The following is a 23,164-nucleotide window of genomic DNA, read 5'->3' as shown; positions in this document are numbered from 1 at the left end:
GTGGGGCCTGATTACAGCTTTGATTTGCATTTCTCTAAGAATTAGTGGTGTTGAGCATCTTCCGTGTGCCTGTTGGCCATCTGAATGTCAAAGACGTTTTTGTGCATGCTCTCCTGAGCCAGGTGTTGAGCTGGAGGAGTGGGTTCAGATTGAGGCTCAGTGCTGTGGAGAGTGGGGTGACCTTTGAACCCTCCATCACGGTCTTTCAGTCTCAGTTTCCCTGTCTGTGAAACGGAAACCGTGAGCATCAGGGCTGCTGCGAGCATCAGCTTGATCGTCCCCCAGAGTCGTTTTGACACCTGGTGGCGCCGTGCCCGTGGTGCCTGTGCTTCCACTGCTGCCGTCCGTACACATGGGTCTGGGAGGAAGGGGGAGGCCGGCAGGCCCTGGCACCCTGTCTGCGGGCCGCCGGCACGTGTGCATCCTCCTCACTTCACAGCCTCTGCATGGCAGTGATGCGACGTCCCAACTCGGTTTTTACAGGTGAGGGCTGGCATGAGTGACGTCCCCAGTGTCACGTGGCCGGCGGCCAGCAGTGCCATGAGCCCCACACCTGCTGTCCGGGGCCTGACAGACCCTGACTTGCCCGACTCTGAGGTTCGCAAGTGGCTTGCCTGGCTTTGGGCTGGCCCCTAGGGTCACAGCCCCGTCCCCTGCAGGCACAACCCCGCTTACCCCCTGTGTTCTTGTCCCCCCAGGACGCCAGAGGATCTGTCTAGGTTCATTGTGGAGCTGCAGCAGCGCGAGCTGGCCCTGAAGGACAGGAACAGCTCAATCACCAGCAGGTAGGCCTGGCGGCCGCGCTTCTCCAACAACATACTTGCTTTGGAGAGGGCTTCGGGGTGAGCGCGCCCCTGGTTTCGCGGGTAGGCAGGCACTGCGGGTGCGCGGCGTCCCTAGTCCTGCCCTGCCTCACCGAGGCTGAGGTGGCGGGCAGGCGGGCATGCTGTCTTCCAGACACTATGGCCCATCAGCCCAGGGGCCCTGGGGCGGCTCCTGGGGCTCCAGGGTCTGGGTGGAAGGCCGTGCTCCCCTCCAGGAGCGTTTGCGTCCTTGTGGCTGCCTGGGCTCTGAGTGGCGCTGGAGCCCGGGCTGCAGCCTCTGGCGCTCGTGTGCGCAGACTCGTGCCCTCAGGGAAGGCACGCGTAGCAGCCCAGCTGGGACACTCGTGTGTCTTGCACTTGGGTGTCCAGGGTTTCCTCCACGCCCGAGGGTGCAGTGTGTCTTGCCCCTGCTTTCACTCGGATGCCTGCTGGTGTCCTGGGATTCAGTTCAGCGCTGCCATGACTTCCCGGGTCAGCCAGACCCCATGGGTGAGGCTTGGTCCTACAAGGTGTGCCTGCGCTTCTGTCTGACCGAAGTGCAGGGTCCTTCCAGCCTCTGATAATGTGCTCGAGTGATGGCCAGAACTCAGGAAAGCACTCTGTCTTGGATTATGGGTTTATTATGAAGCGTGCAGCTCAGATCAGCCTGACGGGAAGAGATGCCCCAGGCTTGTGTGGGGCGGGGAGCAGAGCTGCCCTGTCCTCTCCGGGCGTGCTGCCCTCCCAGCGCTTCCTCGTGTCTGCTGCCTCAGAGGCCCCTTTTCAGGGTTTCTGTGAATTTCCTGCTTGATTAAGTCTCGGCCAATGGAGACTTCCTGGGTCTCCAGCCCACGCCCCTCCCTGGAGGTGGGGGGGGGGGCAGGTGGAACTTACTACCTCTCTTCCTGGGGTTGGTTCCCCTGGCACTGCCCCCCTCAACCCCAGGCAGCCCAGGGGTCTGGCCAAAGGGACACTCACATCATTCACTGTTCAGGAAATTCCAGGGCTTTGCAGAGCTCTGTGCCGGGAAAGGGGAGCATGCCCACGTGCCGGCCTGCTCCTCGCTGAACCACGCATGGGCCTGTCCGCTGCTATTCGCCTCCCTCCTCTGGGGCCCAGGCAGGCTTCTCTCGTGTGTGCAGGGTGGCTGCCCACGTCCTGGGTGTCGAGTCAGAGGCAGGAGGAGAGGCCTCTTCCTTTTTGGAACAAGGAATCCTTTCCTAGGACCCCCACTTGTGGCAGATTCCGCCCCCCGCCCCAAGTCACTCTCCCTGCCCCAGACCAGGTGCCCACGGAGGATGGGGTTAAACTAGTCGGTTCCCACTTAGAGTCACTTGAGGGTGGACAGCTGCGTGAGATCAGCCCCTCCAGTAAGTGAGGGGCTTGGGGGACGGCTGAAAGGACAGTGACCAAGAGGGACCTTGGACGCTCACTCTCGCCCTGACGGGCTGGTGGGGAGGGATCTGTGAGGTCAGCCTGTGAGCCGTGGCCACCCCTGCAGGCTTACCCCTGTGCAGACTGCATGTTGATAGTTTATTAATAACCAAAGGAAGGCTTTCTTATTTTGGGGGCTGATGTCACTTTGAAAATTGGCTTTTAGAAGCATCTGGTTATGTTGGACATAATCACATCAATTTAAAAACCTCAAATGATAAAGATTGCCTTTTGCTTTCAAAGTTGCTGTCAGATGAAACGGGCATTAAAAGTGATTTGAAATTAAAGCTTTAACATTTTTCCAGGCTATCCTCTTTATTTTACTTTGAATTTGAAACAAAATGAACTGTTAGAGGAAAGGAAACTTGCTTGTCTGCATCCTTCTCCCACCAAACTGTGAGGTGCTTTCTAAAGTCACCTGCTTGAGCAGCTGCAGGAAAGTCAGCCTCTCAGAGCTGTGAGTGTAGTCTGTGGTCCTAGATGGTGAGTCAGTCGTCCCATCTCTTCTGTGGGGTGGGTTTAGAAATGGACTCGCATTGCAGGGAGCGGTCCACCATGGAGGGGAGGTGGTCTGGGGGATTTGTGGCCCCTCGTCCACCTCTCAGGACCCTTGAGTTCCCTCTGAGAGCCAGTGCAGCCGCCCTGGAAGCAAAGGCGTCTCAGGCCTCCTGAGAAAGAGCTTCATCTCTTTGGCAGGGTGGCCAACCTGCCTGACGGGCCCCACGAGGTGAGGGAGGGGGGTGTGACGCCTCGGGCCCCATGAGGTGAGGGAGGGAGGTGTGACGCCTCGGGCCCCACGAGGGGAGGGGAGGGAGGTGTGGCGCCTCGGGCCGCGGGGCCCGGGCTGGGGTGCCCTAGGTCCTGTCCTCACCCGCTGGTGGCCGCGTGGACGAGCGGCCCTGACCCTGCACCCATCTCAGGAGCACGCCTCGTGTGCAGGCACTGACCATCGTCCCCGTCCCGCCAGGGAGGTCTCCCTCCTCTGGTGACAGAAAGGGTGGGAGACTCCCAGGGACCTTCCGAGGGCCGAGGGCCCTGGGAGAAGGTGAGGTTCCTGCCCCGTCTGCTGGCGGTGGAGTCATGTGCAGGCCCCTGTAGGGAGGTGCCAGGTGGGGTCCTGTGCCCTCAAGGCCCAGGCCAAGCAGAATGGAGGGCCGTGGGCAGTGCCATGCTCACAGGTGGCAAACCGACGTTGCCGTGCTGGGTGTGTTCTGTGTGGAGGCCAGGAGACCTCATGAGGCCAGAGGGGCTAATGTCACTTCTGCAAGTCTTTGAAGGCAGCTGGGTAGAAATCCAGGTTAGACAAGGAGAGGCGCCTTCGCAGGAGAGCGGAGGCCTGGGCTCTGCCCAGCCCCAGGCAGGCGGGGTTCTGGCTGGAGGGTTTGGGGGCTCTTTTGAGGGTGAGGCGAGATGGTGGGAGGAGCCTCGCCTTCAGCCGCACTCAGGACACAGGTGGCGAGCAGGTGTCACCGGGCAAGTCCTCTGTGGCCGTGGGACGGGCGGCCTTGAGTTCCAGCTGACGTCCTGTCGGGTGGCCTGGGGAAGTGTGGGTGTTGGTGGGCCTTTCTGGGAGCAGGGTGCACTGGCCCGGCGGGCTGGTCTCTGTTTCCGCACCATGGTCCTCTTGGGACAGCTCCAGAGCCTCTGTTGGTCGCAGGTGAGAGTGGCCTGTCAGTGCCTGCCTTTGGACTGGAGTTTAATCACGCCTAGGAACCTTGCCTTTCACTCGCGGCTGCCCAGCGTCGGTCTTGGTTCCTGTGGCTGATCTTGGTCCCCGTGGGGGTGTGCTGAGGGCGGAGGCTCTCCCTGGGTGCGTGGTGTGGTGGCGCTGAGAGTGTTTCTGGTGCTGGGCTGCATGCTGAGCATCTCACACACAGTGTCTCCCCTTAGCCCTGCACGATGGTGCTGTCTCTGTCCCCCAGTAGAGCACTGAGCGCCGTGTCAGACAGCTAGGAAGCTGTGAAAGCCGGATTTGAATCCTGGTCTGCACGTCCTGGGAGCTCCATGTTGTTATTTGAGGCTGGAGCCAGGTCCTGGAGAGGTGCCAGGTGTGACTGCAGAGAACCCTTTGTCACGCGTTGCTCTGCACAGTGGAGCCATGCATCGTGGGCCTGCAGGTGTGACGTGTCGGGCCAGGCCCTCGGTGCGGATCCAGGGGACCTGCTGTGGGAGCAGGTGAGGGGAGCCAAGCAGCCTCGGGGGCTCTGCCTGCCACGCACCGTGCGTGCCCGCCAAGCCCAGCTCCCTGGGGTGCCGGTCCCTCTGCACACTCAGCCTGTTCACACCCGACGCACGCTCCAGCTCTGGGCTGCTCTGACCACTGCAGGTTGTTCTGAAGATCAGTCTTCCCTACTCTGGGCTATACGTGTCTCAGAAGAGCCCTTGGCCTCAAGCTATTAGTGTTTGAGGAGTCTGGCAGCACCAGGGGCTTCCCAGGCAGCACTCGTGGTAAAGACCCCACTTACCAACGCAGGAGACGTAGCAGATGCAGGCTCAGTCCCTGGGTAGGAAGATCCCCTGGAGAAGGGCGTGGTATCCCACTCCAGTGTTCTTGCCTGGGAAATCTCATGGACGGAGGAGCCTGGCAGGCTACGTAAAGTCCATGCGGTTAGAGTCGGACACAACTGAAGCAAGTTAGCATGCAGCACCCGGAGTCCTGAGGAAAGTGTGACTTCAGGGCAGGCAAGGGTGAGCGGGCGGACAGAGGCTGGAAGAGTTTGCACACGTGGGCACACCTGGAAGATGGGGTGCAGGCTTGCTGTGGACCCGCTGTGGCAGGTGAGGCGGAAAGACAGGGTGAGGGTCTGGTGAGAGCTTGTGGATGGTGGGCTTGCTTCTCATGTCGCTGGAGAACTTAGCAGAAGATCAGGTGAAGGCAGCGGGAGCCGGAAATGCAGCTTTGGACGCTGCGGTCTGTTAGCAAGCCTGTGCAGCGTGCAGAGGGTGGTTGGCCTGCGGGCTGTGGCCAGGGTAGCCGTCTAGACCAGGGCGCCCCTTCCAGGTGGGTGAGGACGCGAGTCCACCACAGCCTGCGGCTGACCAGGTGGGCGGGGACGCCAGAGAGCCGCTCTGCGGTCCTCCTCGCCCTGGACACAGGTGTTTGTGGGGCAGGCGGGCGCGAGCTGGCTCCTTCCCCCCGGCGCCCTTGCCCGGGATGCGCCCCCTGCCCCCGCCCCCTGGTGTCCCGGGCAGCTGCCCCCTCCCTTCGGGCTCGTGCCTGCAGTTCCTGGTGCCTCTGCCTGAAATGGCACTGTGCCTGCCTGCCCTTCCCATGCTCCCTGTGTGCTCTGTCCCCACTGCCAGCGTGCTCCTGGACCCAGAGGAGGGCTGCCTGCCGCGCTCTGGTTGAGGGAGGGAATGTGAGCGGTTCAGCTGACTGCATGGGGATGTGCCAGATGGACAGAGTGAGGCCTGTGGCATGGGAGCCTGTGCTCTGCCCGTCCCAGGGCACCAGGCCAGACGTCAGGCTGGCAGAAGCCCAGATCAGGCTCTGCACAGGTCAGCTGGCCTCTGACCTTGCCGTCCTGCTGGGCAGTCAGGGTGCCATCGAGGGAGCCAGGCTTTTTGCTGTGTTCCTCTGTGCTCCGCCATCATGCATGTGCCCCAGCTCCATGGGCCTGCCCCGACTCAGTGATCTCCCTAGACTGGGAGACGGGGACACTGTGGTGCTGCCGCAGGCCCTGGACAGCCCACCGCAGCTTGCTGCGGGGATGGCTTGTGTGTGCCCTCTGGGCACCCTCCCGACCCTCTGTCCCCACGGGAGGGGGCAGGGCCCGGCAGGGAGGGCACGGGAGCCCCAGGCCGTTGTGGGGGGTGTGCCCCCATCCCACGCGGGAGCTGCCGGAGGACACGCTGGCCATCCCCCCAGCTCTCCTGCTCGTCCTGGCTGTCACCGTCTCTGCAGAGGTGGCCCCAGGGTGCTCAGTGATGGAGACGGAGGCCTTGCCTGTCAGCTCAGCTCTTGGTGACTCGTGACCGAATGGTCTTTGGCAGGAGGTGTGGACCAGAGGCGTCTGGCAGCTGGTCTCCACGCGTTCTTCTGGGTGGTCGTGCACATGTAGGCGCCACGGCCCTGTGAGGCACTGGCCATGGGCTCGATGGGGGCAGAGCAGGAGGCCTCTTGCTCAGGCTGCTTGCCCTCGGCTGGTTGCTCACGGGGCCCCGGGGGCCCTGGCGCCCGGGCCTGAGGCGCACACTTGGAGATGCAGGCCGCCGTCCTCCTGTAGCTGCCCCGGCTCCGTGTCATCTTGGATGATGTTTTCCAGGTTTTTGTTGTTTTCTGCAATTCTGGCCGATCGAACAAGGCCAGAGTTACTCCGTCTAAGAACCGTTCCCTGGCCTCATTGGTGGCCGGGAGGTGACAGACAGATCTCTCCTGGCCGTCTGCTCGTCCCTTTATTCCTGAGACTTCCCTCCTGGCAGGAAGAGTCCCGCGCCGCTGTGCAGTGGGGTCACGGGCCTCAGTCCAGCTGGAGGGTCTGTGCCCGCCTGCAGTGCCGTGTTTGGACGTGAGGTGGTGCCTGCAGCCCTCTGAGCCACTTGCTCTGACTCTCCTCAGAACCTCCTCTGTGGCCTCCCCAGAGGGAAGGCTATTCCAGGCTATAAATTCTGCGGCCAGTTAGAGAGGACCGGCGTGCGGGAGGGCGGCGTCTGGAGGCCCCGCGGGCGAGGGCTCTCTGCAGGTGCTGCCCTGGGGCCGGTGTCTGTATCCTCCCCTTGAGCGGTGGGCTCCGGGCCCTTGGGGTGTGGGGTGGAGGCGAGGCCGTGCCATCCCCCTTAGGGTGGGCGTGGGCCTCCAGCGCTGATGGCTGTTCTGTCTTGGCCCCGAGCCTCAGGGGCTGCTCTCACTTTCTGGACTGTGGCCGCCTGGCTTCTGTCCCTGAGACCAAGCCCCATCACCCTGAGGGAGAACCCAGTCCATCTGGGGTCCTGGTGGTGCCTTTGGGTGACGTAATTCCCTGAGGCTTCCCTGGTGGGCATGGTGGCTCCTCTGCTGCCTGGTTTCTGTGGGGTCGGCGCTGTGCGCCCAGCTCTTCTCCAGGTCAGTGAGAGCAGAGACCGCACGAGGGGCTTCCCACAGGCTCTGGCTCAGCAGGTCTGCAGGGGCAGCCGCGCTCTGTGTTCCCTGCAGATGCCTGTGGGGCCGGAGCTGCTGGTCCAGGGACCACGCTTGGAGCAGCAACAGCTCGTCCTCCCCAGGTTCCTGTCGCACGGAGAGAGGCCTGCTCACTGCTTTCCCGTCAGCGTCTTCTGAGAAGTCCCCTAAAGTCCTGTGAGCTCCCTGGAGGGAGGGAGGCTCTGTTCTGTTAGGAGTCGTCAGCCTCTTGCTTTTGGGGCGCTCACTTCCTGTGGACACAAACAGGGGTGCTACCACCCGGGAGCTGTGGCCCACGGAGGCCCTGGCATCACTGGCTGAGGACTGTGGCCAACCTCCAGGCCCTCTGCTCCATGCATAGACCTGAAGGCTCTGGGACTCGGGTGGGCCTGTGGTGAGTTCTGTGCTCAGCGTGGCCGGTAGTCAGAGGCGCTGCCTCTGACCCTGGAGGGGGCCCTGTGCTCACATCCCAAGGATGACCCTGTCCTCATGGGCTCTCTGGCCCTGCTGGGGGTAGAGGACGCAGCTGTCACTGGGGCACCCCTCCCTGCCGTCTGCCCAGTGGGCAGTGTGGACGCTGTGGGGGAGAGTGTGCAGTCTGAGCCTGCACCAGCAGAGACACTCGGTTCGGTCCGGTGGTTTTGGACGGGAGAGGGCGGAGCAGAGACCCGGGAGGCAGTGGGGGTGGCCCGAGGGCAGGACCTGCTGGCGGAGGAGCTCCTGGGAGGAGGCTGCGCACCTCCTTGGGCTGCCCCCCTCCCCCGGGCTGTCCCCCTTCCCTGGGCGGCCCCCACCCCCAGCAGAGGCTGACCCCTCCCCCAGGCTGCCCCCACCCCAGGCTGCCCCACCCCCGCAGAGGATGGGGCTCCGCGTCCTTGCTGCAGCCAGCTTGTGTTGTCTCCTCAGCAGGATGAGACACCGTTAATATTTCACACCCAGACTGTTTTCTTGCATGTTTTGCATTTCCATATTTAAAATGCCATTTACATATTCATGGGCCTTTTAAATAAGTTTTTATTGTTAAGAGATGTGGAAGTGGATAAAATGTGAAACTCCCCCTTTTATTCAAATACTGGAAAAAATGTTCATCCCTGAAACGACATCCGTTTGAGTGGTGAGTTCTGTGGCGGTGGCTGTAGGAGGATCGCCGCGGGGGCAGCATGTGCCCGGATGCACTTACCCATCCCCGCGGAGGCGGATGCTGCACCCAGGGGCCCACCTGAGCGCTGACAGCCTCACCGGCTTCTCTCTGGGGGCAGGATGCTTGGTGTGGACATGGCCTGGCCTCTGGTGTCCCAGGCGGGCTCTGGTGGATGGATCCTGGCTGTTCCTGAGCTTGCGACAGACCCTCCCCTGCTGCCGCCTCCTGCCCAGAAGTGCTTGCCCCTAGCTCCAGCTTGGCCGCGCCTTTGAGGCAGCTCGGTGTGGGGAGAGAGCCCGGCCCCTGGTTTGGGTGTGGCCATGCTCCTGCTCTGCTGCCACCTGGTGCAGGAGTTGGACCGGGAGGGCCAGGCTTTGCCCAGGTCTCTGTCTGCAGGGGGAGCGGCCCCTGCCCTCCTCTGTGCTGGGTTGTTACCAGGTCACTGAGGACGTGTGAGGGGCTGGCCTGCAGCTGTCTGGACGGTCTTCCTGTTTCTTTACGTCGGGACACTAGTGAGGTTGGGCTTGCCTTTGCTTCCAGTGTGTGGGTGGCGGGGAGCCAGCTGGAGACCCCGAGCACTGACCAGGATGGGAAGCCCTTGGAGGGCATCTATAGGGGCAAGGTGGGTCTGACTTTAAGCCAGGTGTGGCTCCTGGGGGTGACCAGGTGCTTCGGGGCTTAACTGTGTGGCTTGGTGTGTGTAGAAGAGCCTCTCGAGGGCTCTTCAGAGTCTGAATAATAGAGCAGCAGCCTGGACAGTCCTCGGAGACCCCGAGAGACTGAGGCTTGCTTAGAGCCAGACCACAGAGCTCCTGACTTTCACCTGAAATTGTATCATCTCTGAGAGGCCTTTCTAAGTGGTAAACAAAGTCAAAGTCACATGTTATGGTCTGTTTTATCTTTGTGAACTTCTGGCCACGGGATCGTGGCCTCAAGGCTGCCTCCCTGCATCATAAACCCACGGCATCGCCCACTCTCTTGGCTTTCTTGGAGATGGACTGAGTGAAGGTCACGTGGTGAGGGCTTTGATGGCAGCCCTCGGGTGAGCCAAGGTGCCATCAACTTTCGTCAGTGTGGCCAAATGGGGGCCAGGCCTCCGGAGACCAGGGTGTTGGGGACACTGGCGTCAGAGGCGTGGCTCCACAGCTGCGGGTACTGCCTCTCTCCACATGAGAGACCTAACGGGGCACGGACTGGGACGTCCCCGGCTGTACTTCGTGTGACTGGTGGAGCTCAAGGGACGTGTCCTTTGCCGCCGCTCAGCCTCTGGAACTGCTTGAACGACAGCTGCTTCTAGCGCGTGTGTTCTCTGCCCCACACGGGTACACACTCAGGGCTCCGGGCCTTTGCCAGAGCCAGGTTCCTCCAGAGTCCAGAGGCAGGCCTGGCCGGAGGGCCAGGATACCTGACTCTGTGGACCAAGGGGCATTGGCCCCATTGGCTGAAGGCAGAGGGGACCCCTGGGCACACCTCCCTTGGACCGCAGGCCTGGGACGCAGAGGAGGGAAAGCTGTCCTGCGTTCAGCCCTGGTGGAGGGCAGCGGGGCTGTGACCGCAGAAAAGTGAGGTGATGGTCCTCAGCCAGCGGGCAGGTGGCTCAGGGATCCCTAATCTACTTTGTGACGATTCTGTTAGAGAACAGACCAGGGCTCAGTGCCCTCAAGTAAGAAAATACCCTCTGGCAAGCCACTGCGGTTGAAGGGGTGCCTGGGTCACCTCCACCCTGGGGAAGTAGTCTTCTTTAGTGGCTCCCTCCAAAGGTGCGTTAGAATCTAGGTTTCCACAGACACTTGGATGAAAGCGGAAGTGAGTAATACTTGAATGTTGTTTGCCGTTGGATGAGGAGATGCTGAAGAGATCCTGTGGTTGGTCCCTGGCTCTTGGTGCTTCGGAACTTCTGCTTCCTTGTCTCACTGAAAGGGATTCAGGGAGGCCAGCCGGGGCGAGCAGAGACTCCCTCATGTCAGGGGCCCGTGCAGACAGTCACCCCCTCGATCGGCCATCCGTGGGGGTCGAAGGTGGGTCCTCGGGCTTGAGGCTCGGGTTTTCTGTGCCCCTTGACTTCCACGCAGGAGGGGTCACAGTGTCTTCCTGAGGCTGCTGTCAAGTTTCCTGACACTTTGTGTGAACTTTGGGAGCCCTGAGCTGGAGAACTTCCTACTAAGCCGTGAAGCCCCACTGGCCCTGGCTCGTTTCAGAGAGCGAGCCCAGGAGAGCACGCCAGTTCTCGACGTGCAGTGTGGCATGGCTGTCCTCCGGCGCGTCAGGCCATCTTGGTGTGCTCTCCTGCCTCACTTGCCAAACCTCTGCAGGCTGGTCCTCTGGCGCTTAGCGGCTGCGGGATGCCCTCCTCTCCCCCGGAGGAGGTGGGGCGGAGATGGGGTGGAGCGTGGAGAGGGGGCTGCTCTCTATGGACGCGGGCATTTTGTCATGTTCCTCCACCTGAAATTCAAGGATCCCAGCCATTATATGTCTGAGGCGCTTCCCGCAGTTGTGTTGTTTTCCGGAAAGGGCTTGTTCCTGTCTCAGAGCAAAGCTGGTTTTGCCGAGTGTCAGTGGCAGGGGCGTGTCTCAAGTTCTCAGCAGCAGAGCTGGTTTTCCTTCTAGCTGTTCTTCTTCCTGATGGTCAGTGTGGGGGGCCGCCTGGCTCCAGGTTGCTTCCACCTGATTCCTGGTTACCTTAAGAACGGGCTCATGGAGCACAGCGGGGCCACCGTGTGCCTGGAGAGCATAAGACTCTGGGGTCCAGGAATAGCTCTTAATGAGAGAGGACACGGCCTCCCCAGAGCTCTTACAGTTGCTGGGCTCACTCAGTGGTGACGGCTGCTATCTAAGCAGGCAGAGTTTTCTTTATCCCATGGTGGATAGAGAGGCTGATTTCTTGTCAAATGTTTCCATCTTTCATCCAAGTAAGAAACTAGAGGCTTTCTTGCCAAGATTTAGGAACAAGTCAAGGATGTCCAATTTAACTTCATACTGGAAATCCGAGCTAATGCAGGAAGACCAGAAATAGAAAATGAAATGTGCACAGTGGGAGGGAGGATGCAATAAAACTGTTTGCAGAGGATACGATTGTTTATATAGAAATCCCAGAGACTCAGGCAAAAAGCCCTTAGAACTAATAAGCGATGATAGCAAGGTTGGAGGCCATAGGTTAATATATTTAAGTCAGTGAACTTTTAGTTTGAAATTTAAAACATTATGTCACTTACATTAGCACCAAAACAGATTCTAAAGTAAAAACCAAACAAACTTTTTGTGCAAGATCTAATGAGGAAAATTATAGGCGTCTGATGAGAGGCGTCAAAGATCCGAGTAAATGCAGAGACAGTCCATGTTCATGGATAGGAAGACTCAATCTTGTCATCTTGTCAGTTCTTCTCAGCATGATATGTATATTGAATACACATATCAAAACGTGGGCAAACTGATTCTAAAGTTTGTGTGAAGACCAAGAGCCCGGGAAGAGCCGATACGGTGTTGACGGGCTGGCCTTCCTAGCCTTCAAGACTGCAGTAATCAGGACAGTGCAGCGCTGTGGGAGGAGCAGCCAGCCAGCCTGCGGGGCAGAGCGAGGCTCCCAGAGGAGACGTGGTGTGCTTTGGTGCGAGAGCAAAGGCAGTCATTTCAGCAAAGGTGCTGGGGCCACTGCACGTCCACGCGCTGAACAGGCACATGGATCCAGATGCACATCTCTCGCTGTCACACGGAGTAGCTCAAAACGTACTACAGAGCAAAGTGTAACACACAGAACCACCACTGTCCTGCACGATGGAGGAGTGGGTATGGCTGACTCAGTTGGGCAGTGACTTTCCAGAAGCAGTGTCAGAGCCAGTCTGTGAAAGGAAAAGTTGGTGAGCAGGACCTCGTGACAACCATACACTTCAGCTCCATGAGAGACGCTGCTCAGAGAGTGAGACGACAGGCCACAGAGTGGGCCTGACCCTCGAGCAGGGCCGGGGCTAACCCCATGTGGTTCATAGCCTGCGTCCTGGGCTCCCGCCAGCCACAGACCGTGCAGCACTGTGGCTTTTGCCCCTGAGAACTCCCACGGGTAAGTGGGACTGTGCAGTCCAAACCTGCCTTGTTCAGGGGTCACCTGTCCTTGCAAAACTTGTATATGATAAAGGACTGGCATCCAAAATATAAAAAGAACTCCTAAAATCCAGAAGTAAAAGCCAACCCAGTTAGAACATGAGCAAAAGTTCTGAACAGACACCTCACCAAGGAAGATAAACGGAGGCAAATAAGCATGAGAGGTTCCCACGTTGGGTCATCAGGGAAAGACAGATTAAAGCAACAGCGAGATACCAGCGCAGCCCTGTCAGGATGGACAAAGCTGGGCACGCGGGCAACAGCCAGCACTCCTGAGGGTGTGGAGCAACAGAAGCCTCAATGCCGCCGGGGGTGAGCGCGGCGCACTCGCTCTGGAAGGCAGTGTGGTGGTTTCTTACAAAAACAAACGTACTCCCCTGCAGTCCAGTACTCAGGGTCCTCAGTGTTTACACAAGCGATGGGAAGACTTACGTCCACATAAAACCCCGCACACAGGTGTATCTGTCAGCTTTGTTGTAAATGCCAAAGCGCAGGCACGACCAATATGTCCTTCCGAAAGTGAGGGGGTAATCGGATACATCCAAAGAGCAGCAAGGTGAGCTCTCGGGCTGGAGAGGCACACAGCACCTGAGAGGTGAGCTCTCGGGCCATGAAAAGACACGGGGGGGCCGTCAGTGCATCTTATTGAGCGGAAGAAGCCAGTGTGGAGAGGCACACAGCACCTGATGCCCAGTGTGCGGCGGTCTGGGGATGGCGGGAGGCGCGGCGCGGTGAAAAGACTGCCTGACCCAGGAGTAGGGGCCGCATAGCTTCGTGTATTTCTCTGAACCTGTTGAACACACAGGCCAACAGATGGACTGTTATGTGACACATAGTAACATGTCCGTTCACTGTGTAACCAGCGCCCTGCACTCAAGTCGGGTGTTAGGGGAGAGTGGCTGTAAAGCGAAAACTGCTTTGAAAATAATGTCTTCTAACTTACAACACACCAAGAGAGATGGGCCTAGAGAAAGAGCTGTCCTGGTGGTCAGGGTCTTGAGGCGAGTGTGGATAGTTTGTCCTGCTTTCCTGGGGGCCTGGGGGTGTGAGGAGAGGCTCCCCTGAGTTGGGAGGCGTGGACTCTGGCTCAGCCTGGCGCCGTGGGCAGCTGTTCCGGGTGGGGCGTCAGGTGCGGCTGGCGAGGCGCCTCAGGCCCATGCCAGTGGGGGAGTCAACCTGCGTGACTGCCAGCTACTGTCTCTGTGGACACAGACCCGCTGGGCCAGGATGCTGGGGCGGGCACCGCTGCCACACCTTGCTGTGCTTCTGGCCTGGTGTGCCGTCAGGGCCGGGGGCTGTGCTGAGGCGGGGAGGCGGAGGGGCTGGGGTCACAGCAGAGAGGGGCCGGGACGAGGGGTTGGGCGGGGACACACCCAGACCAAAGCCCAGGGCCCCGCCGGAGCCAGCAGGGTGTGCCAGGCCCCTTATGAGCATGAGCCAGGGAACCCGGCGGGGCTGCCCAGGCCAGGCAGGGCCCCCTGGAACGGGGCTCAGCAAGGAGGGAGAAACGGAACTTTGAATTTCAAATTGGGTTAAATCCCTTCCATCTAAAATCTTGACTGTTCCTGCTCTGCTCCTGTTGGAGAGCCAAGGATGTTTAGTATTCTCTCGTTTCTATGCTCTGCTAATTTTATTGTCTTTCCATATTTTCTTGCCATAAATGTAACAGATTTTATTATGTATAAACCATTTTTAATATAGCCTCTCATAAAGCCGGAGGAACGAGGGGGATTATGCCTTGGCAGCCCTCAAAACGCACGCACGTCGTTCCATTTTTAAGCCTCTGGGTCAGGCCTCCGTGGAGCCTTCCTGACATGCCCCTTGCCTGGCCTTCCAAGGGCAGGGGCGGGAAGGACAAGGTCCTTTACTGGGTGCCATCCACATGTGGAGACTCGCTTCTTCATTGCAGGTGCCCCTGGGCGGGGCTCGGTCTCAGCGCTGCCTGCCCGGTCACCCGCCCCTCCGCGTGTGGCTGGAAGAGGAGGACTCTGGCTCGGAGCTGTGCAGGTCTCAGCTGTCTCGGCCCGGGTCTCGGGGTGTCCAGGAGGGTGTCCTGGGCCTCTGAGGGTGGTGTGCAGTCTGAGGGGGTGCCATCCAGGAAAGCTGCTCTGGAGGGGGCATTTTGGAATAACTTTGTGATCTGTTTAAATATCCATGATCTTTTGGGTAATTACTCTGTAATGTATCTTATCATTAATCATAAAATACCTTCACAAATGAGTTTCCAGCAAGTTAACCCTGTCCTCCGAGATTGAGCTGCGTTTCACACGCGACTGGCCCTTGAGGCACCTGCAGCTCCTGAGGCCTTGGTCCTCCTGGCCGTGTGCTACCCTCTCTGTGACGGCCTGGACTTGGCAGGCAGGAGGGGCATAGGAGGGGCACAGGGGGCAGCCAGGGCCTGTGCTGCCCAGGCGTGTGGAGTGTGTGGGTGCCACTGTGCCCCGGGAGAAGGTCAGGAGAGGTCAGGTCCCGCAGTGCTGGGAGCGAGCCTGGCAGGACAAGATGCTGCACCCGCTACTCCTGTGGAGCCTCCTGATGTGCCGCTCGTTCCTCAGAGACGCTGCTGCCTGTGCCTGCCGGTGCAGGACCAGCTCCTTCCCCGGACGTCCCATCTGCACGTGGAGGCTCGCTTCTTCATTGTCGATGCCCTGGGGTGGGGCGCGGGCATCTCAGCTGTGTCGGCTCTGTCGCCTTCTGTGATGGGCAGACTGCAGAGAGCCTGCATGGGCCTTAGGAGGCCGTCACAGTGGAGGGAAATCACTATGAGGTGGTGGTGTCCTAGGCCCCCGTGGCCTGCTCTTCTTATCAGAAGCCCTGGGTGCGGCCTCGTGGCGAAGGCATCTCTCCTCTCCTCTGCTGGCCCGGGGGCCCTGGGAGGTCGAGCCCAAGGCACTGGTGTGCTGGGGGTCCCCTGTGCCCGCCTCTCTGCTCCTCTGACGGTGGTGGCTGCAGACAGGACCCTGGGGAGGCTGTAGGCCCCTGCAGGCTCTCGGGAACCGAGGAACTCCATTTGTTTCTCCCATCATGAGCTGCTAGTCCTGTGGTCTGCTGTGCGGTCTCCTCTTGTCCCAGGGGAGCGTGTCTGCCCGTCCGTCCGTGTGCAGACGGGACCTCTGGAGGTGTGGGGTGACTGTCTGCTTTTCTCCCCGGGCGAGAAGAAGCACCCAGGGTTTACTGTAACTTGACGTTGAGAAACCAGATTTCCTTGGCATCCTTGTCCTCGGCGGGTCATGGTGGGGAGGGATGTTACCAGACAGGAGTGGATCTCGACAGGTGCCTCCTGGAAGCCCCCAGACACAGCTCACACTCCTACAGAGTAAGTCCTCAACCTTTCCACCCCAGGGGAAACACGCTCCAGATCCTGAGGGCAGACCGGTCCTGCTCCTGTCCGGCCTCCTATGTGTGTCCCCTTGCCCTCTCTGCCTGGCCGGGCTGGGGTTCCCGCTGGCTTGCTGCTTCTGAAGGGGTCCTGCAGGCCTGCCCTGGAGCTGCTGCCGCTCTGTCCTGTTCTCAGGTCTCAGGCTGAGTGCCCTCTGGCTCTGGGCTAGCAGGATGGTCAGAATGCCGCCTGCCCTGGGTCCCCGTTGAGCCCGCTGGGCCTCTCCTGTCTGTCTCCCTGGAGCCGGTGGGGGTGGCAGCTGTTGCCTTTGCTCTGCGGCTGGGTCAGTTCCGGCAGTGCTGTTCCCTCCCCTGCGACCCCGGACGCCCTTTGGAGCCATGAGAGGGTGGTGTGCCACCCCCCACTGGCAGCCGGGGCTTCCTTCTGCTCCCTGTGGACTTGTGTCCGTGGGGAGAGAAGTGGGGATGAGGGCAGGCAGAGCAGCTGCCTCCTCCTGGGGCCGTGGTGGACGGTCCTCATGCTCCCTGGCCAGCAGAGCGAGGTGGCCATCGCGCGCCTGTGGGCAAAGGGGGTGGTCTGGAGGAGCTGCTGCCTGGGCTGCTCCCGGAGCTTCAGGGGCAGGGGGGCTCAGCGCCAGCAGGCAGCCCAGCCGGTGGCCCGGGGCGTTCATTGGAGTGACTGCCCCTGTTGGCCACTGACCTGGGACGGCGGAGGCTCGGGGCCAAGCCCTCGGCTTCCCTGTGACAGAGGTTAATTGTGTCTGCTGTCTCCAGCGAGCCCCACGTCACACGCCACCTGAGAGGCCGCCCGCCTGCGCTAAGGACTCTTGATTAAACAGCTCCCGTTAGAGAGGTCATCCAGAGCAGCTCCTGACTGTCACCGTCTTGAAACAGCTGCTCGAGTTTTGGCTTCAAGAGTCCAACTGAGGAGCGACTGCTCTGTGAGAGCTGAGTGTCCAGGTCCTGGCCGGCAGCCGGCAGCTTCTCCCTCACACCCCGGCCCTGGGGGGCGGCATCGTGTCCCGGACAGTAGCCTGGCCCTCAGTCGCCCAGCCGGGGGGCCGCGGTGCCCAGGTGGAGCGGTGAGGGGAGATGGCAGGCCTCCCGCGGCAGGGGCGTGGGGCCAGTGGGCAACATGCGCTGTTCAGCTCCAGAGAGCTGGACCCGTCCGTCTGGGACCAGAGGACTCTGGAGAATGTATGCAGAGCGGAGTCATCATCTGGCTTCAGGAAGCCTAATTGATTGGGAAACAGTCCGGGGGACACTTCAGCAGCTCCCAGAGGTCTCCATGGAGAGGAGCCAGTTCTTTGGTCCAAACCAGATACTGAATTTATTGTGAATTGAAGTAGCCTCAGTACATTCTTACAGCTAATGAATATGATTAAAAATACATTGTATTTGTTGGGCGTCCTCGTGTGTCAGGACCTTGACAGGCATTGCTGTGATGGTCCCAGCAGTGCCAGGAGCTGGACCCGTCCGTCCTGAGGCTTTGGGGGAGGCAGAGAGTCGAGGCCAGAGCTGGGAGGTGCAGGACAGAGCTGAGGCCGTCTGTCCCACCAGCCTGCTGCCCCAGCCGACGCTCTCAGGGCCAGCGAGTCCTCCAGGACACTGGGGCTGGGGGGCACCCGGCACCCTTGAGTCTTTGCTGTCCCCACCGGGCATGTTTCTGGGTCCAGCTTCGAGAGAATTCGTCCCCGAGAGCCATGGTGATTGGTGGGTTGTCCAGGTGTCTCCCCGAAGTGCTGCGGGCTTGGCATCCAGGCGCCTCTCCCAGTTGCCCGCATCCTCCTGAGCAGGCCAGCTTCACCTGTGCACCCCCAACCCTGCCTCCCTGCCCCCAGCGCGGTCGCATGAGGGGAGTGTATGGCATACATGCACGCTCAGTCACGCCCAACTCTTGTGGCCCCACGGGCTCCCACGGGCTTTCATGGGCTCCCACGGGCTTTCACGGGCTCCCACGGGCTTTCACGGGCTCCCATGGGCTTTCATGGGCTCTCACGGGCTCTCACGGGCTTTCATGGGCTTCCATGGGCTCCCATGGGCTTTCGTGGGCTCTCACGGGCTTTCGTGGGCTTTCATGGGCTTTCATGGGCTTTACCCCCAGCTGCTTCTGTTCGTGGGATTCTCCAGGTAATGACACTGCTGCAGGTTGCCACTTCCTGCTTCACAAATGGTGCCTTCCTGTCGGGGAGGCCCTGAGGCCGGGGCTCAGAGTCCTGGCTGTGAGCGTATGTGCTCTTGGACACGTGGCCTTTGCGTTGCTCTGTGAGGCCCGCGGCCTTCCTCACATGGACTACTTTACTACAGAGCCTCCGTTTCAATTCGCTGTTCATTCGAGATGCCCTGTTAGACACACAGTAGCACCATGTATCAGCTGATTTGCCTGGCCTTGTGGGAGATGGGGTTATTTATTTTGAGATCTGTGGTTTCTAATGAAGCCCCCCTGAAGGCAGGCAGTGTAGTTGTTGCCCCACCTGGCAGGGCACTCTGGCATCCGCGCGGGGCTGACAGCGCGCTAAACACTGCCACTTGGGCCGTCACCACCTCCTCGGTGAAGTGACTCGCTGAGGCTGGGTTTTAAGAGTGGAGACTGGTAGCAGCAGGCGGTCCTCAGGAGTCGCCCTGGGCCTTCTTGCACTGGGTTTTTGGAGTAGAAAGTGCCTGGCGTGGCCTTGTGCTTGACCCCTTGACGGGTCCACATGCACCTGGCAGCAGCCATGGTTCCGTGCTGCCCCTTGCACTGCCGTCCCTCTGCTCCTGACCCGGCCTTGGGGCCTCTGCTGCCCCAGGCCCTCCAGGGGCCTGGCGCCTGTGCCTGGGGCGGGGCTCCCTGCCCGTCTCACGTGTCCTCTCCCCACACCATGCGTCTGTGGGTGCCTGAGTCTTCATTTCTTTCAAACGTGAGATTTGAAACGGCCCATTTCTTGATCCTCTTTTGTGTCTAGTCTTTTGACTATTTGGATCAGTGAACTGGGGGCCTCTGAGTTGTTTCTAGCAGGAACTTTGGGGCCGTTGCTGTTCAGTCGTTAAGTCTGAACTTTTTCTTCAAAAAAAGTTAATCCCTTTTCTCAGTCTCCAGAGTTTGCTCAAACTCACGTCCAGTGATGACATCCAGCCATCTCATCCTCTGTCCTCCCATCTCCTCCTGCCTTCAGTCTTTCCCAGCATCAGGGTCTTTTCCAGTGAGTCACTTCTTCGCATCAGGTGGCCAAAGTATTGGAGCTTCAGCATCAGTCCTTCCAGTGAATACTCGGGGTTGATTTCCTTTAGGATGGACTGCTTGGATCTCCTTGCTGTCCAAGGGCCTCTCAAGAGTCTGCTCCAGCACCACAGTTTGAAAGCATCAGTTCTTCGGCACTCAGTCTTCAGCTCCAATACTTTGGCCACCTGATGCCAAAAGCCAGCTCATTGGAAAGACCCCGATGCTGGGAAAGATCGAGGGCAGGAGGAGAAGGGGCCGACAGAGGATGAGACGGTTGGATGGCATCACCGACTCAGTGGACGCGAGTTAAAGCAAACTCCAGGAGATAGTGAAGGACAGGAAAGCCCAGCCTGCTACGTCCATGGGGTTGCAAAGAGCTGGACGTGACTTAGTGGCTGAATAGCAACAGCCTTCTTTATGGTTCAGCTCTCACATCTGTATGTGAACTACTGGAAAAACCATAGCTTTGACTAGATGGACCTTTGTCGGCAAAGTAGTGACCCTGTTTTTCAATATGCTGTCTAGGTTGGTCATAACTTTTCTTTCAAGGAGCAAGCGTTTTTTAATTTCATGGCTGTGTCACCATCTGCAGTGATTTGGGGGTCCAAGAAAATAAAGTCAGCCACTGTTTCCACTGTTTCCCCGTCTATTTGCCATGAAGTGATGGGACCGGATGCCATGATCTTAGTTTTTTGAATGCTCAGTTTTAAGTCAACTCTTCCACTCTCCTCTTTCACTTTCATCAAGTGGCTCTTTGAGACAGGCAAGGTGGTCTGGTATTTCCATCTCCTTCAGAATTTTCCACAGTTTGTTGTGATCCACATAGTCAAAGGCTTTAGTGTAGTCACTGAAGCTGTAATAGGTTTTTTTGGAATGCCTTTGCTTTTTCTATGAAACCCTTCTTCTCGTCCACTCTCACTTTAATCATCTCGCTGCATCTCTGCAGCTCCAGGGGCCTGTGTGGAGGTTCTGAACCCCACTTCACAGATGAGAGGCCGAGGGAGTGACTTGGCCGCAGTCCACACAGAAGTCCAGTGGAACTGCCTGGGTCTCCTGTGCCCAGACACCCTCTGTCCCCAGGCAGGAGCAGTGCTAGGCAGGAAGTAGCTCAGGAGCGTTGTCCCTTCTTATCTGTTTGCAGGAGCACCCGTGTCGGCAGGAGAGGGACAGTGGCCGCTGCTAATTGGCTGCTTCCAGAAGCCAAATGCTGGTTTGCTTTAGAATAGATGCTCTGAGCTGGCTTTTCAGGTCACCTGTTTTATTGAGATTTTAAGGCTGGACAAATGTCAGGACTCTCTCTTGATATGATCTCCTTAGTTTATTTCAAGAGCTGCCAGGAAGATCCTGGGAACCATCGGATAGAAACCAGGGCAGAAGCTCAAGCCGGTGTTCCGACAGTGTCTGGGCCTCGTGTTGCTTTGCCTGCCTCCTGAGGAAGCCTCCTCTCTGCCGTCTGGGTGAGCGGCTGGCCGTCAGTCCCCGCTCCTGTGTGGGAGCCTCTGAGCCCCACAGCTCTCTTCTCCCTGTTAGGAACCCCGTACCTTGGAGGGGTTTGTCACCAGCTCAGTTAGCCAGACCCGTCCCTCGCTCCCTTGGATGGGTGAGAACTCATAAATATGCAGAGGATATTTTAAACTCTGTGTCAGAAATCCTGTCCTGAAAATACAGGGCCTCTCAGCTGCCTTGAGGAAGGCCCTGTCATCAGGTGAGCCCTGGTGTCAGTGGACGGGTGGCCGCGGGGCGGACGGACGGACTGTGGTTGTGTCACCCTCGCCCAGCACCCACCCTGGGGTTAGGAGGGGCCGAGCCTAGGCCTCCTGCAGTGTCCCCTGGCCCTCACGGCCCTGGGTCTTGCCTGGGCACTGAGGCAGCTGTGGGTGGGGACCTGGGAGCGGCCCCAGCTCCTTCTGAGCTGTCACTGCTCCTGTTCTGGTTGCCTGGGCCCGGATCTGCAGTGTCTGCGGCTGGGGCAGTGGGGACCTCCAGCTGCGCCAGGTGCTGTCTGTGTTTCCAGTTCGGACTGGGTGGCCGGGCTGGCTGCGGGCTGCACCCCAGGGCCCCCTGGCTATCAGAGCTGGAGCCCTCGAGCTGCACCCCGGAGCGGTGAGCACGGCTCCTGGCGGTCTGTGGCAGTCCATGTCTTAATGGAGGGCCAGGCAGGGGCGCCGGCTCTCTGGAAGAAACCTAAAAGCTTTGCCAGAGAAACAGGGTGTTGACTAGTTGTTGGCTTATTTATTCGTCTCTGGGCGTGAATGGTAAATAGCTCTGCCTCTTGGCTCAGCGGGAACAGATGGGAGCCTTTGCCTGATTGATTCCTTACCTGCGGGGCTGCACGGCTGGGGGGAGCTGATCGATTTGGCGCCTCCTGCCAAACCTGTTCTGAAATGGGCTTAATTGCCTCTAGCCCCGCTCTCCAGCACCAAGTGTTCCCATAAATCTTGGTTGGAGATGTCGCTCTGCTCAGGCTGCTCTTCCCCTGGGACTGAAGTCTCTCCCCAGGGTGTGTCCTTGAAGCAGCCAGGCTCCTGCCAACCTAGGAGACCCTGGGACGGCCAGGGGCTTCAGTGGCTCCCTCCTGGGTGCGGGGGAGGAGGCCCAGCTGTCACTGACCCGGTGAACATGGGGACGGCTCCTCTGCTCACCGTTGGGAGGCTGGTGCTGGCCTCAGTCACAGGCAGAGCGGGGGTGAGAGCAGCCCCAGTGCCCCTGCGTCACTTGCTGTCAGGCTGTCCCGCTGGCCAGGTTCCTGCTGGTGCCCCGGAGCCTCTGCGGGGCAGTCACTGATTTCATTCCAGCCCTCGGGCTGGCGCCATCCCCTGCTTCCCTGGGGCTGCTGTCCACACACAGGGACGCGAGTCCTGGTGTCCACCTTGTTTCCTCTGCTTTCCCTGTGCCCAGGGCGGGATGGACACCATCCCACGAGAGCCAGAGGAAGCACCAAAGAGCCAGTTCCCCGTCAGGGAGGAGACCTGGAGACGGCACCGTGCAGGGACCACCCACCGGGCCAGCCTGTGCTTCACCGGTGTGGCTCTGGAGCCTGTGCAGCTGAGTGAGAGGCCTGCCCGTCCTGCCCTGTACCAGCTGTGACCTCCAGGGACCCCATCTGTGCAGGGGGAACTCATGAGGCCCACCCTGACCAGCCAGGGCTCCCCCGGCTCCAGGACGGGTGCTGCTCCCCGGCCCCCCGGGGGTTGCCCCTGTGTCAGGAGCGGCTGCCTGCAGCTGCCCGTTAGCACTGCCCTGGCACGGCTTCCCTCGCCGCTGTCCCCTGTGACACCCCCGGTGCTGGGTGCGTGCACCCATCCAGGCCCAGGCTGTGTGCTTGCATGTGTCTGAGCGCGTCCTGGTGCCAAGGAGGCTGCCCCAGGGCTGAGCCCATCCCCGCTCTCCGCCAGGCCCCTGGGCCGGTGCTGCGCCAGCCTGGGGGCGGTCCGCGTACACCCTGGGGGGTTGCAGGGCGGCCTCTCGGGGCCCCCAACTCTGTGGGCGGCTTTGAGCCTGAGCTCTTCCTCTCTCTCCCCCTCCACATGCTTGCCTCTCCTCACGTGTGGCCCTGTTTACAGATCCATCTTGGAATGGTGAACCAAAATAATTATGTTTTCTGTGTAAAAAACCCCTTCTTTTTGTGTGTTGGGGAAACAAGCGATGCAAGACACAGCTCCTGGTGTTAAGGCAGATTCTGAGAACTGCCCTTGCCAGAGGCTCAGAGAGCTCCCGCCTCACGGAGGGGGACTTGGCACCCCAGGGTGTCCCAGGCCTCAGACAGGCTTCAGCTGGGCTGGGGAGGGCGGCCCTGGGGCTGGGGGACAGTGAGGGTTTCTAACACAGGAGGTGGGTGGGTGTGATGCGACTGGGCCTCTGCTTCAGTGCAAGGTGTGTCATCTGGTGTAACGTTTAGGATGGGGTGTTGGGGCAGGAGCAGCCAGTAGAGAGAAGCGGTCGCTGGCTGGAAGGAAGTGGTTCTGGGGATGGGCAGTGGGCAGAGAGCAGGGGCTCCTGCATGTCTGGGTTTGAGCCCGTGTGGCTGGAGGTGCCTTTCATCAAGAAAGCAGGGG

At 59.8% G+C, this 23,164-nt stretch overlaps 1 protein-coding gene across 4 annotated transcripts in view; it reads left to right on the top strand.

Annotated features, from left to right (window-relative positions):
• Window positions 1-23,164, top strand: part of MAD1L1 (mitotic arrest deficient 1 like 1) — a 233,454-nt gene that overhangs the window by 48,177 nt on the left and 162,113 nt on the right. For all 4 annotated transcript variants that reach the window (XM_088833067.1, XM_055410437.2, XM_055410436.2 and 1 more), the window contains one exon: window positions 699-785. In XM_088833067.1, the coding sequence (XP_088689193.1) occupies window positions 699-785 (87 nt within the window). The remainder of the gene's footprint in view (window positions 1-698; window positions 786-23,164) is intronic.

This window comes from Moschus berezovskii, chromosome 27 (genome assembly GCF_049115385.1).
Source record: "Moschus berezovskii isolate FMDL1 chromosome 27, NW_MosBer_1.0, whole genome shotgun sequence".
In the NCBI taxonomy this organism is placed as follows: Eukaryota; Metazoa; Chordata; class Mammalia; order Artiodactyla; family Moschidae; genus Moschus; species Moschus berezovskii.
This window is presented reverse-complemented; position numbering and strand designations above follow the sequence as displayed.